Here is a 14,691-nt window from a genome sequence, read left to right as displayed (position 1 = left end):
TTCGCATATTCTTTTAATATGGCTGAGAACAATTAGCTCACTATGAATGCGGCAGACTGGTTTCCAAATTGTTTCGTAAACCTCTGGAGATGGGATGTGATGTTTCATTATGTACAACACTGGGTATTGCTAAAGTCACAGTGATAAAATTATCTTCCAAATAGAGCAGTTTGGGCTCCTGCTGGAGTCTGTCTTTGAGCCCCTGGCGAGGCGGCTCTGATCACCCTGCTTTGTCAACTTTAATTATACAGTGCTAACAATGCTCAAAGCTGAGAGGAGGGAGAAGCAACGATCTCCTTGTGCGAGAGGAGATGACACCAGTGTCACTTTTATAGCGTCTTTCTTCACACTCCAGCTGGAGTCTCAATGGAGAAGCACACCTGCAGACTTCCTCCTATAACCCACACACGCGCAACATGGGGTGCACATTAGGGAGAAAGGGTGAACCTGACACATTCACCATAGATGTTAGTTTAGCATGTTCTTTTCTTTTCTTTAGTTTCATTTGTTTGTGAAAAACTCACACTAACAAAACAGATTTAGGGTGTTTGACTGATAGGCTAGACTAGATTGGGTTTTCAAATAGACCAGTGGTTCTCAACTAGTGGATTGTGACCGGTCATGCACAGCATGGTTAAAAAAAAAAAAACACAAAAACAATGGTAAATGCTAATCATATGATTGTGCAAAGTTGATAAAGGCAATAAGTCGTTTTAAAACTGAGATTTTCTTTCTTCTGTGGAACTTCTGTAGAAGTTGTCCTTTCAATGAAAGTCAGTGGGATTCAACATTGTTTTGTACTCCATTGACTTTAATTGTATAGACAAAAACTGTTTAAATATCTTATTTTCTGTTCCACAGAAGAAATAGTCATACAGGTTTGGAATTATATTAGGGTGAATAAATGATGACAGAATTAATATGTTTGTGTTAACTGTACCTTTAAAAAAACGTGGCCTGTGTCTTTTTGTTGTTGACGTCAAAGTCTGGGCGTCCATAAGCAGTATTTTGACTTATCATACATGTCACTTGGTACCATCTAGACAAATTAAGCAGATGGCAACATGACCAGGTTACCTGACTTGCCCTCGTTTTCAAAAACTGAAATTAATCAATTTCGCCACCAAATTTGGGTTATGAAGCAAACTCAGTTGAGAACCATTGTGCTAGTTTAATTGAAAACAAAATGTCAAACTAAACTATTAGATTTAGATAAAATTAATATTACAATTACGTCTTAAGCCTTGCTTGAAGCTTTTTTTGCATCTTGCAAGTAAGGAAAGAATGTTATTGAATCAAGTCAGGCGCTGTCCGTGGTGCTGAAATACACCCAATGGCTGTCCTTCCAGTAAGAGAACTCATTGAGCTACACAATGGCCGAAGAGGGAGGAGTATATCAAGGTTTGACTAGTTTGTGAAGGGAGAGGGAGCCCACACTCTGAATTCTAGCTGGACTCTCTTCGAGCCACCCCTCTGTCAAGGAGAAACGAAGAAAGAGAGAAACAACGATTAGGAGGACGAGACACGAGACCCCCCCTTCCACAGCTGCACGCGCCTCCCTGATGATCGAGGGGGAGGGAGAGAGAAAAAGAGGGGGAGGAAAACTCAGCCGAGCCTCACCGTTCTCTGTTTCCCCTTCTCTACATTCAGAGGGTCTTTTCCTCTAAGCATGCTGCTTAGGAACGCTTCCGCTACAGAGGCGCTGTGAGAAGTAAGAGAAGAGGAGGGACTTTCTTCTTGCTGACATTTTCAGAAACTCTGACCACCCTTTTCACATGAGGACCACTTGACTACTCTTGCCCTTTCTTGGTTCTCTCTTTCTGTTCTCCTTTGGTGTGTCTGCTAATGTTTCCTCTGAGGCAGTGCGGACTGAGCCAGGCAGCCAGCAGCAGCTCTTGTGTGGTGTGTGTGAGAGAGTGTGTTTGTCGTTTGGGGAGGGGGAGAGGCACTCTGTATTGAGTTAAATGCTGCAGCGGCGATCTCGTCTTGTGTGTGCCATCGCTTCTGGTAGTCTCCCTGCTCCTCTCCTATACTCTCCACGAGGATAACGTGTGATGCAGCCTTGTCTTCATGGGATACAGCTGGGATTCAGGCGATAGAGTGCACTGGAAAAGTCCAGGACTGCTGGGAGGTCTGTAGCAAAGGCTGCTCGCTCTTTTCTCCCACTTCTCCAATACACCATTACGCATACCTTACTGGAGTACTGGATCGGATTCCGTGGTTTCTTTTCTTTTTCACCCGCTGGATTTTGTGTTTTTGAATACCATGAAGAGAGGAATTTAATCCAGGATCATTATCTGAAGTTTGCCTCTTCTGTGCTGCTCTTTTATTTAAATCCATACCTCGGAGAACTCTGTGGAAGTTCCCTCTCCATGTGGATCCAGCACGTGCTGTTGTTCTGCCTCTCCTTCAGTGATTAGGCTGTTGCATGGTCAGGATCCGAGGCTTGAGCAGGACATGGGTTGCCAGGTGGTTTGAGGACGCCCCTCTTTAAAGTCCTTGCACTCCGGTAGCATGCTGCGTCTGTGGCCCGGCGGGGCTCCTGCTGGTCTTGCTTCCATCCTGCTCCGCATCAACCTACGCCTGGCTCTCTGGCTGCCACCGCTGACTCTGGGGTCAGCCCTGGCTCTGGCAGAGGGGCCTGGGGAGCTCTACGTCCCTCAACATATGCCTCATCACCTCGTGCCTGCCGCCAGATCCCACGCCCCCCTGCGGGCAGGACATGGTGCGTAGCTTATTCGACTGCCACATTCACCCTCTCACTGCTGTGCCATTCGGGTAACCTTTCATTCCTAGAGCTTCTGCTTTCTGTCTGTCGAGATTCCTGCATAAGAAGCGATATCATGCTCTTGTAATCTCATGGTAATAGCTGGAGGTCTATGAGTGTGCTTGTGCAATTATGTGGTCAGGATGCAAATGCGATCTTTAAGAGGTGTTTATGAACATTATGCAGATGCATTATGCAGAGTACAAATGTTGAGAGCATAATGTTGGCTGCACCACAATCACTTTGCGACAAGCGATTCAGCCTCCCGTTACGCTGACTATGCTCGAATACATGCGTTTCTCGGGGCCATCGAGGGGGCTGTGTTTAAATAAACACCGGGGCCACATCCTTAACCTCTCCTGTTCGAAAGGCCTCATCCAAATGACTTAAGCTGACCTTTGACGTGATGAAATTATATTCAAATGACATCGTGGTCACTGTACCATGTTATGTGTGTGTGTGTGTGGATTTAATTCAGCGAACCAGCCAAATTGAATGTATTAGGTCTAGAAGGGACAGTGGACAGGCTTTTATGTGAATACTAGACCCCAGGGCCATCCAGCGATTTCTACACTGGTGCACCCCCCACACTTCCTTTGAAACTCTATTACTTCTACATTGCTGTTAAATCCCACTGGCCACTACTCCTGAGACCGGTATACTGTATAAATTGAACACCTTCTGCTTTATTGCACCAGATTTTTTTTCCTCCCAGTTTGTGTTGTAATGTCTCGTTGCGGCTGGCTGTTTAAAACTATCAGGGCGATTTCCACGCTGTGTGTGCAGAGGGGCTTGAGCTGTCAGTGTGTGATCCACTGCACTTATATAACGAGACCTGGCTGCCTCTCAGCATTATCCTCACAGATTATGCTTTGATAAAAAAAAAAAAAAACACACACTATTGAATAGAGGCAAGAGGAAGTGAGCGGAAGCTTGTGAAGTGAGACGAGTCATTTATCATCCTTTCTGAAAGGCTCTTAGTTTTTCTTCTCTACCTCCTTGCCTCTCTCCCTATCACTCTTTCCTTCTGTCTTTGTCATATTCTTCTTTTCTGTGTGTGTGTGTGTGAGTGTGTGTGTGTGTGTGTGACACAGCTGGCGTCTCTAATGGCAGGGTGTGCTGAGATCACAGAGCCCCGCTGCTCGTATGCGTCCCCCCAGGCAGCGAGGCAGCGCATCAGGGTCCATTGCTATTGCGTCCGCCCCCCTCCCGGCCGAGCTAATCTAAACCTCTCAAACCTCCGGACTCCTTTTGCCCGGGAATATTCGGCGACATTGTTCACAGCTGAGCATAATTCACGAGCTCTGATAATAATAAACTGAAACCGAAGCCGCTTCCAGCTATGTGTCTGCTACGCTATTTACAGCACCAGCGGACACCTTCTCAGCTGAACTGCAAATCTTTTCAGCCCTACCTGCTTCCAGCCCTGTTTTAGTATGCCGCGACGAGGAGTTTGAGAACAGCACGAGTTCTGTTGTTGCAGCAAAATTACCATTTAAAAACCATTAACAGTAGGTTATGTGGAGTGCAGGAAAGTGTGTGCGTGCGCCCTTGTCTGTGTGCACCAGTAAATGTGCCCTCTCTCCCACCGAAATGATTGGACGGGAGCTGAAAATGAAAGCAGAAAGCGAGGCAAATTATCCGAAGTTACCCTGGGCTCCAGCACAGTGTTTTTAAAGTCAAACCCATCCCCTTTTTTTTTTCTCCCCGCTCATTTTGCTGCAGTCTTGCACTTTTATCTCCCCTTTCCTCCACAGTTACACTGACAAATATAACACAAGCTACATTTAGATGGAGTCATACAGTAGAAGAACGCCGCGTTCTCTCACACCTACAGAAAAAATTAATCGTATGTAACTTGCAGTGTAAAAATCGAACAGTGTAGGTTAAACATCACTCCCCCTCATTCTTTAAAACACATGTTTGTGTGCCTGCATGTTTCTGAAGGCTATTAGTGAGTTAGTATGCTGCCTCTCTCTTCTCCATCACTGCAAATCTGAGTAGGGTTGGAGTAAGCGAGGGGATGGGGCTGAGTAATCTCCCTCGATCTTTCGCTCCGTATTTCTTGCACTCTTTTATGTCAGAGCTTTAGTTTGAGACGCCCGAATTGCTGTAATGAAAGGATGATGTGGATTTGCTGGTGAATGGTGATGTGCTTGGTTAAATATGATACTCTGAGAGGCTGAGAATTCAAAGCGTAGGATGTCCTGAGTTGACTAAGAGAAAGATAGAGGGAATTAAAAGAGGCAAAGGGATGAGCAGAGTGGTCAAAGACTACATGCACTTGACAGTGATATTCCAGCGGGAACAATACAGCATCTCCAAACACAGTGAGACAGTGAGTGACTGCACAGGGCTGCAAGCTGCACTCTATAGTGGGAGCATTGTGTGTGTGTGCGAGTTTATATGAGAAAGACATATCATCCCCTTGATAGTATGGAGGTGATTGATTCTTTAAATGCTATACTCTCTCCTAAGAGAATCTGGAGAAAGAGAGGGAGAGATAGAAGGAACAATAGCTGGGGTGTGTAATCTAAACCCAGTCAAGCCAAACCTCTAGAGAGATTTCTCATTATGTCACTGTAGCTCACACATGGGGCTCAGGGAGGCTTAGACTGGACGTACTAACACACACACACACACACACACACACACACCTGCAAAGATTATTACACATGCTTCCGTCTAATAAAATAGTTATTTGTGAATTCATCCCTCAATGTCGACACAGCACTTTCTTTTTTCACTTTCTTTTTTCCTTAATTTTTTCCCCTTTCTTTAATTTCCTTTCCTCTGTCCTTCTTTCCCTCTTCATTCCTTCCATCGTTCCTTCCTTCCTTTCTTCCCTCTTTCTATTTTGCCTCCTTCCATTTCTCCTGTTTTCTTCCTTCCTTACTTCTTTCCTTTTCCTTCCCTACTTCATTCCTTTCCTCCTCATTTTTTTCTTCTTTCCTTCCCTCCACATTTTCCTCCCTTCATTCCTTTCTTTCCTTTCTTTCCTCTTCCTGTTTTGCCTCCTTCCGTTTCTCCTGTTTTCCTCCTTTCTTGCTTCTTTTCTTTTTCCTTCCCTACTTCTTATTTCATTCCCTCCCCCTTTTCCTTCCTTCATTCCTTCCTTCCTTCCTTCCTTCCTTCCTTCCTTCCTTCCTTCCTTCCTTCCTTCCTTCCTTCCTTTCTTCCTTCCTTCCTTCCTTCCTTCCTTCCTTCCTTCCTTCCTTCCTTCCTTCCTTCCTTCCTTCCTTCCCTAATCTCTTCCTTAATGTCCTCCCTTTTTTCTTTCTTTTCCTCTTTCTTTCTTTCTTTCTTTCTTTCTTTCTTTCTTTCTTTCTTTCTTTCTTTCTTTCTTTCTTTCTTTCTTTCTTTCTTTCCCCAATTCCTCTGCTTACATTTTTTCATTTAATTTGTCCATTCCTTCCTTCCTTCTTATTGCAAACGTAAAATGCAAATCATACACACAGATCACCACATAGGTATACCCTCACAGGAGAATGGACACGCTCACACACCCTCAGCTTAAGCCTCATCGTCTCCTAAACCCCCTGGAGGTGCTCAGGAGCCGAAAGCTCGTTATAAAAACACAAAGCAAATCAAAACAACATCCACTAAAGTGCCACAGCAGACAGGCTTTCAGCCAGCACAGCACTGACCGCTCTTTCTCAGCTCTGTTCTAATTGGCCCTGGAAAGGTCAGCGGAAGAAATACCAGAGCTCTACCACGACCACAAACCCCAGTGCTCCCTGCGTCTTTCGCTCTTAGTGGTCTCTTTTCACGTGTGAACTGCTGGTTTTTCTCCAGCCAGTTCTCATTGTATTGAATGATTCTGCGAAGCAGTATAGAGTCGGCTGCGGCAAATATCCTCAAAGGTAAATTGTATTGTCGTAATGTGCTGTATGATGCGCTGCTCTCCAGATTTGTAGAAAATTCAGTTTGTGCCAGGCTATTGTCCTTGAATTGCATTGCACTAAACATGAAATAATTCAGCAGACTTTACATTTCACAAATGGGTTTTATTGTTTTATTAGATCTGATTCATTCAGCCCCCTCAGGTCTGACAATAAAAACTGAAGAGAGTATTAAAAAAAGGATAGGAAAATGTTTTGACAGTGCCAATGATGCATGTAAAAAATCAAACCCATGAGGCGTGCAGGAACTGAACAGTATTAGAACTGTCCGTGTAGACTCTCGACAGCGTCCCGAGGCAGCCACCCACCCACCATAGAGCCTAAACTCTTGCAACCGGAGACTCTGTCTCTGTCAATCACCCGGAGGATTCCTTTACAGGCAGACAATAAAACCATGCGCTGCGCTAGACCCGTCATAAACATGACGTCTCGTCTTGAAACCTGCGCCTTAAGTTGATTCCTGGTGAGGGAGGGAGAAACCGCAGTCAGATTTATGAACGTTTCTTTCTTGCTGTTTCTGCTGATGATAACGGCCAGTTTAACAGCATCCAACACACACATATGCAAAGACACACACATTCGTCTACACATCCGTACGCTCTTAGGTTGGCCAGTGTTCCGCTCGAGCTGTTGCCTGTAATTACCCAGTTGGTGTGGAGCTCTGTGGTGTCAGTCTGGTAATTGGAGCTGCAGTAATTCACTTTTTAATTGCCTGTTTATTATTGCAGAAGCCTCGGTTTTGTAGTTGCAGCACAGCTCACACTGAATGTTTAATAAACAAATACAATGTCACAGACTCATATTTCACGTAAACATTATAATTGCTTCACATAAAAAACCATCAACACACTCACTCTCGCCCACACACACACACACCTATTCTTTTCAGCATAATGGAAAAAAAAAAACCTGTCCATAACTTGCCAGGTGGATGAGGTAACAAAACACACAGAACAATACGCCACATACCTGTAAAAAAAAAAAAAACACAGTGGCGTCCAAACATCGAGAACACATTGAATATCTAGGATTTTTTTCTTTTTAAATGTTCAATTAAAAAAATAGAACAAAATAAGAAAAATTTATCAAAGTTATGTATGTGTATACACATATATATATATATATATATACACACACACACACACACACACATTTAACAGTTTCTTTTTTAATTAGGAAAATGCTATATGGAGTAATAGATACACCCACTGTAAACCTTTTACCAGATGATTATAGATTTGAATAACCTCATGAATAAGTCACTTGCAATGCTCTTGAAACTCATGAAGGTTACAGTACAGCATGTCATTTCATTTTTAGTGGTTTGAAGTGTTACTTTTAGATTTTTGTATACTTCTCTATGTGGGGTCTTCACTTTGCCTTCTGTTTATTTTGACAGTATTTTCATACCAGTGGGGTGCATGTGTATTTGTGTATTTGTGTGTACACACTAGTTGTGCAGAACTGCATGTTTATATGTGTGTGTGCGTGTTTGCCCACCGGGTGAATGGCTCCAACCCTGCAGAGTTTGACTGATGTTCCTCATTCTAGCATGCAAGTAGGAGGTGGGCAACCCAACACAATGCACCGTAATTTTAGACCAAACTGCCAGGGTCCTCACAATACGTCTGTTCTCAGGAAAGAGGCATCCAGGGACATGAAGCAGAATAGAGTGGGAGCTCAATTCATTCCCCATTCCGAGACACGAGCACAATGTTTTGTGTTTCTGAAACGTTTATTGATGGAAAGTCAGCTCAGTGCAGCTTATAAATATTGTGTTTTCAGCAGTATGATTTGCTGCTTATAAGCCCCCAAGACAATGACGGTATTGGGTGTCATTGATTTTACATTTAAACATGGATCCGAGAAATCAGATGATGAAGTATGAATTGTTCCATCCTCATAACTTTTTTTACACATGAAATTATAGTTTGAAGAAGGGACGAGGGGATTGGAAAATTGCTGATTTCACTATCTCAATAATTTACTCAATGTGTCAGAGCACATATGTTAGCCATTAACGGGAACTTTTGCTGACTTATGCAAATAAAGAGTCTTAAAGGCATAGTTCATCCAAAAATAAAAATTCTGAAATGTAATCACACTCATGTTGTTCCAAACCTGTATGCTAGCAACATAAGGGTTAATAAATTATGAAACATTAATGGGAACTTCTTAGGGATGGGACGTATCAGTGACCAAAATTATCGTGATTTTCAATATTATCACGGTTTTGTTAAAACAAGATGAAAGTGTTCAAAAAGAACTGATGCTCACACTGAAAACATTTCAACCAGTTTTATATTTGAAAATCAACAAACAACAAATAAAACAAGCAGCTCTATGCAGCTCTTAAGCAAGATTCTATTCTATGGCATTTCCTTCATTATAATGACTGTCGTCAATAGCAACAGCGCACATCCATGTATCACAACGGGTGCGCGCTCTCGTTTCATTCAAATGCAACTTCCCATCTTGCGTCTCCGTTTTTGTTTGTATTGAAAATGAAATCAGAGTTGATTTATTGTTTACAGAGTTTGATAATATTGTTGTGATCATCTTGTCTGGACGATTGTTTTGTACGCTGTACAAAATAGATTTATAAACAGGTAAGATTTAAAACATTAATCTCAATTCAATATATCTCCGTAATTATGTGGTAAAAAAAAAAAAAAAAAGTTTACAATGAATCTATACATTATTATCCTTTAAATGTCACTCTTAATAATAGTCTTGTTTGAACTTGTTCATTCGTCTTTGGCTCAAAGCCACTTGCTGCAAACTTTTCTTCACGGAACCTTCACGTTTATTTGTGAGTGAGATAAAATATTTCAACTCAAAACAACATTTTGTGCCCAATTATTTCCCAGACGTAGTTTTGGTATTGAGGTCAAAGTTAACTTGCCTTGCGTTCGCTATACAACAGTGGGTGATGGTCACTCAAGATGACTCGGCAGATTTGAAGTGTTTGCAGTGACTTTTTGTTCTGCAGACAGGGTGACCATCCTCGATTAAGTTTCCCTCAGGACTTTTGTAAAAGCCAAAATATGACTACACCTCAGATTTGGTCCTCTTAAAAAACGGTCACTGCCATCCGCCATTCCTCCTCGAATAAAAAAAAACCCAACATTGCGCGCTGCGCCTGCCTCAGACTGTTGCTGGCTGGACAGGATTTACAGTGAGTTATTAAAATCGCGATAATCAAACATGGTTTTAATGATAGTTAAATTTTAAACGATAATACTAACCGTCAGTACATTTTATTGTGGTTTATCGTGAAACGGGTAATCGTCCCATCCCTAGAACTTCTGCAGCCTTGTCCAAATAAAGAGACTTTTAGGGATAATTCACAGAAAAATGAAACTTCTGTCATTATTTTATCACCGTCATGTTTTTCCAGACCTGTATGCTAACAGCATGAGGGCTAATAAATGATGAAGAAATTTTCATTTTTGTCTAAACCATCCCTTTAAGCAAAAATAGTATTTTAGCTTGTGTAGAGTAGAGAGGGATCTGTACGGAGACTCAAGACCCTGGCAGAAGAAGAAGCTGGTACGTAATTTAATTTCTCCAGCACATAAAGGAGATTACGGCTATGATGGGATTCCAGAGGGCCAGGTAATATCTATCTCATTAGAACAGCTCTCCCAAGCATTCACACACAGCTCTTCTATGGGGTGGCAGTCTGCCCTCTCTCCTTTGCTTGTTCTTGCTGATTGACCTTAGAAGGGCGGTGGAGTGGAAAGACCCGCACGGTTGTTAGGTAGCGAGGGTCTTCTTTAAAACCCAGACCCAGCTGCCCACCCAGCCGAGATGATGGAACATATTTAAGGGGCTAATGGTCTGGCTTGCACAAAGAGCCTGCCTCATTTAACAGCATCAGAAAATAGACTTCAGAGAAGAGGTTTAACCCCGTTAGAGGGAGGGCAGCAAGCTCCTTAACCACATCAGGGATGGGAGTGAAAAGTCAGGCTGAGGGAGATAAGAAAAGAAAGAAAGAAAGAAAGAAAGAAAGAAAGAAAGAAAGAAAGAAAGAAAGAAAGAAAGAAAGAAAGAAAGAAAGAAAGAAAGAAAGAAAGAAAAGAGGGTGTCATGGAGAAGCGCCCAAGTAGTTGGGATAAGAGCCGACTGCACGAACACAGAATCCAGCAGAATGAGGAGAGATGACAGAAAATTATCAAGAGAAAAGGGGAGAACAGGATCAAGGCTTGACGCAGGCCAGATTCAAACCCATATTTCCCACTTGTGCACCATATCTTGTGTCTGAAGTCTGTGTCTCTATGCCACGTCTCCCAAGAATCCAGTGGGTATTTAATCCGAATTGTTTCACAGTTCTCTGCAATACTCATAGCATTGTGCAGTCGCTTTCTTCTAATAAAATAAAATCTTTATAGCTCAAATCAATAAATAATTTTCACTTTATTTACTTAGTAGCTGCATATAAAAAAAAGTAAATGTTCAGTCAGCCTATCATTATCACAGAATAAACTCCCCTTTGGATGAAGTCCTGATCACCATATCTAGAGTTTCTCTTATCCCCCAAAAAGTCATTATTTACTCACTCTCATGTTGTTCCAAACATGTAACACTTCCTTTCCTGTGTGAAACACAAAAGATATGGCAATACTTTACAGTGTCCCTTTTATACTATAGTAATAACAGTAATTTATGCAATCAACTAAACCTCAACAAAACCCCCAACTCTTGGCCTTTAGTAAGTACATTTTGTTAATAATATTAATGAGCATTTACGTGTGTAATTACTCTGTAACAAGAACAACCTAAATCAAGTGTAACCAAAGGAATTTTGAATTACGTCTTTATCTATAGAATGAAAGTCTATGAGGTTGTTTTAGGCCCCACTGACTTCCTACATTCTACAAGATTCTCCTACAAGAATCCCACATTCTTCAAAATATATTTTGTTTCACAGAAAAAAAAAGTCTGAAGTTTGGAACAGCATGAGGGTGTGTAAATAATAACAGAATTTTTAAGGTTGAACTGTCCCTTTAAATACATTTATGAGTCAGATGTCAGCTTGTATTTTTAAAAGTTGATTGCACTGATTTTAACTTTCAGTGCACCGTGCATTGCCCATTTGTGCCCGTAAATCTCTGCACAGCTTTACGCTTCCCTTCCTGGCAAATCCATTCACTCACCCACAGCTGCGAATTGCCGCCATACTGAGCGACAGATATGAGGCAGGCAGCCGTAGCGGTTCGCACGAAACAGATTTCAACAGAGCCTAAATCTCATCCATCCGCTCTCCCTATCCGCTTCACATCTATGATGGCCTGTGCGCATATGTGTGTGTGAAGTTCAACCATCTGAGCCCCGCTAATGAGCAGAGCTCATTTCCCTGCGTTTCGAACAAGCCCGTCAAGGGAGTCGTCACTAACCGGGCGTTAGTTCGCGCGTGAATCTGTGTGCGCTTGTGAACATTTGTGTACCCGTGTCAGCGAATGTGCCTGCCCCGAGGGTGTTGTTTTTGGAGGGGGTCAGGCCGATCGCTGACACGGTGTGAAACAGTCTCATTGAGATGCGGTCAAGGGGGCTGACGAAAGCCCGCTGGTAAAAAATCATGGAGAGCGGAGCTAATGAGCACGGCTCTGCAAATAGAGAAACGTGCCAGGAAATAACCCAGCTCTTCTGAAACCGCTCTCAGCACTTTAACTCGGGGCGTCTCGCTCTTCTGAGAGCTCCGGCCTCCTCTGGGTTTTTTTCCCCGCGCTGCTTCGCCGCCCGTCTTATCTGCATCTGGAGCTCAGAAGCGCAGCAGTCACACTCCTCGGAGAATGAGTGTTGAAGTGTGTCTCGCATCTCCCGAGGCTGTTATCTTGAGGTTGATGAGCTCTTTGCTCTGCGAAACATTACCCCGACTGCACCTGCCACAGTCGAAGCGCTTTCGCCCGTTTTGCTATTGAAGTCACGCCTGATCAAAAGAGCTGGCGCAGTCCGCCAGTTAATGAGATCAACTCCATTAGAACAATTTCTGTCTATCTCTCCCTGCAAAAAAGCGACGCCGATTTATCCGAGGAACCTTCCTGCAGGCGTTGAATCACAGTGACCCCGCTCACAGTAAGCTACCTGCTTCTGACACTGTAATTAGCTCCGTCAGGCATTAGCATGCGTCTCGCTGAGCAGGAATAGCTGTCTAGTCCATGCCGTGTTTGCCCACCTTCGGCAGAATAAATGCATGCAGAAGTAGGCACTGGGCCGGGGGCCGTGAGGCTGGATTGATTGTCCGGTGTGTTGGCGGGTGTAATCAGCTCAATCAGCACAGGGCTCGGATGGGGCGTTGAGTGGTTGTAGCAAGAGCGACTCTGTTTAGCTCATGCTTCAGCAGACACAGGTGCTCCTGGTGACATCAGCGTACCGAGGGTCACATAAGGGCTATAATTTAGCCAATCAGGGACCAGCAGGGGCTGTCTGGCTCTCTGATGGGTTCATCAAGATACTCCCGCGCTTTGTGTAATGGAGCAGAGCCGCGCATACGCACGCACACACATGCGAAATGGAAATAGTTTTCTCACTTACTTTGATGTTCTTACACTTAATATTCTGTTCCTCTCTCTTTCTCATTCTGCAGCGGGAACCACATACATATTCGGACGTGACGGAGGGCTCATTGTGTACACATGGCCGCCCAACGACAGACCGAGCACACGAGCTGACCGACTGGCTGTCGGGTTTAGCACTCAGCAGAAGGATGCAGTGCTGGTTAGGGTGGACAGCTCTTCTGGCCTGGGAGACTACCTGCAGCTTCAGATTGTGAGTCTTACACAAACAAACACTTACAGTTGGGTCACTAAGTCTGAGAACACAAGTGAAAATGCAACATGTTTTACTAATTTAATAGTTTTTTTCATTATAAAATGTATTATCAGCATAACAATTTAAGTGAAATTTGAATTGAATAGATTCCAGATGATCTTAGTATTTGGTACAAGCTCCTTTCACTTTAACACAACAGGAATGAGCTGCATGAATTCCTCAAGTTTGTGTCAAACCTGATGATCGTGTTATCCAGCATGATTGGAGAATTATCCAGTGAGCTGAAAGAACATCTGATCGTTTGTACAAAGAGTCGCACGATCAATGCCACAAATGTGCCCGTTTAGACCAAGAAATATTACAGAATCTTGAGTCATAATTTTTTACTTTAAAAAAAATCAAACGTTTAAACTTTATTTCCAGGTTTAATTATTTCCCCGCCAGCATTTTTGTTTTAAAGTTGCCAGCCACCGCCAGAGTTTTTGGTCATTTTCACAGAAAAATGCAATCTATCAAAAGAAAGAACAGAGCCTCAGTTTTTTTCTAGCTTAATGCATTTTTTTAAATATATATATATATATATATATATATATATATAAACACCTGAATGTGGGTAAGTTTCATTAAAAAAAAAAAGCAACATTTTGAGCAAAAAGCATTTTTGCCAAAGACTACGTCTGGATCAGATACAATGTACAATGAGCATAACATAGATGGAGTAGATTGAGTCCATCAACACCCCTAAAGCTTGCACAGTCCTAACCACTTCCTGGGTCGACATTTCACGCAGTTTTTTTATTTATATGTTGTTTATTGTTGCTGATCGCATTACTTTTCATATGCATCTGCTTACATATGAGATCACTCGTCTCTGCTTCTGCTTTCCTGTGTTTTGATCTGGAGATACTGTACTCATTCAGGAGAGGCGTAATAGCGCCCCCTACCGTATAACAGTGATAAAACGGAAACCCATAAAAACTCGTCAAAAACAGGGAGGCTTTTTCTGCGGGTAAAGAGTTAAATGAAAAAAAAAATCACAGATTTTCAATACGATCTCAGACTTTAGTCCCCACTGTTTGAACTTGCTTAAACCTACACAGACTCTCCTGAGAATGCCTGGTGTTCATTCATTCTCACACAAACCCCAGAGTAGAAATTCTCCAAACGCCGTGCTCCTGAAGAACCCTGTGAATGATCATTAGGGTAATCATAGTGTTCTACGCCTCCTCCGACACTCAAAGTGCTGGT

General features: G+C 42.8%; 1 protein-coding gene across 24 annotated transcripts in view; it reads left to right on the top strand.

The window, feature by feature from the left end:
- nrxn1a (neurexin 1a) overlaps positions 1–14,691 on the top strand; it is a 169,231-nt gene that overhangs the window by 117,792 nt on the left and 36,748 nt on the right. For 22 of the 24 annotated variants that reach the window (XM_079594939.1, XM_079594941.1, XM_079594938.1 and 19 more), the window contains one exon: positions 13,259–13,440. In XM_079594939.1, coding sequence (XP_079451065.1) covers positions 13,259–13,440 — 182 coding nt within the window. Of the gene's footprint in view, positions 1–1,648; positions 2,726–13,258; positions 13,441–14,691 lie in introns of those variants that run through there. The other 2 variants (XM_079594947.1, XM_079594946.1) reach the window with 1 other exon arrangement.

This window comes from Phoxinus phoxinus (genome assembly GCF_949152265.1).
Source record: "Phoxinus phoxinus genome assembly, chromosome: 21".
NCBI lineage: Eukaryota > Metazoa > Chordata > Actinopteri > Cypriniformes > Leuciscidae > Phoxinus > Phoxinus phoxinus.
Note: the sequence above shows the minus strand (reverse complement) of the source record. Positions and strands in the feature narration are given on the sequence as shown.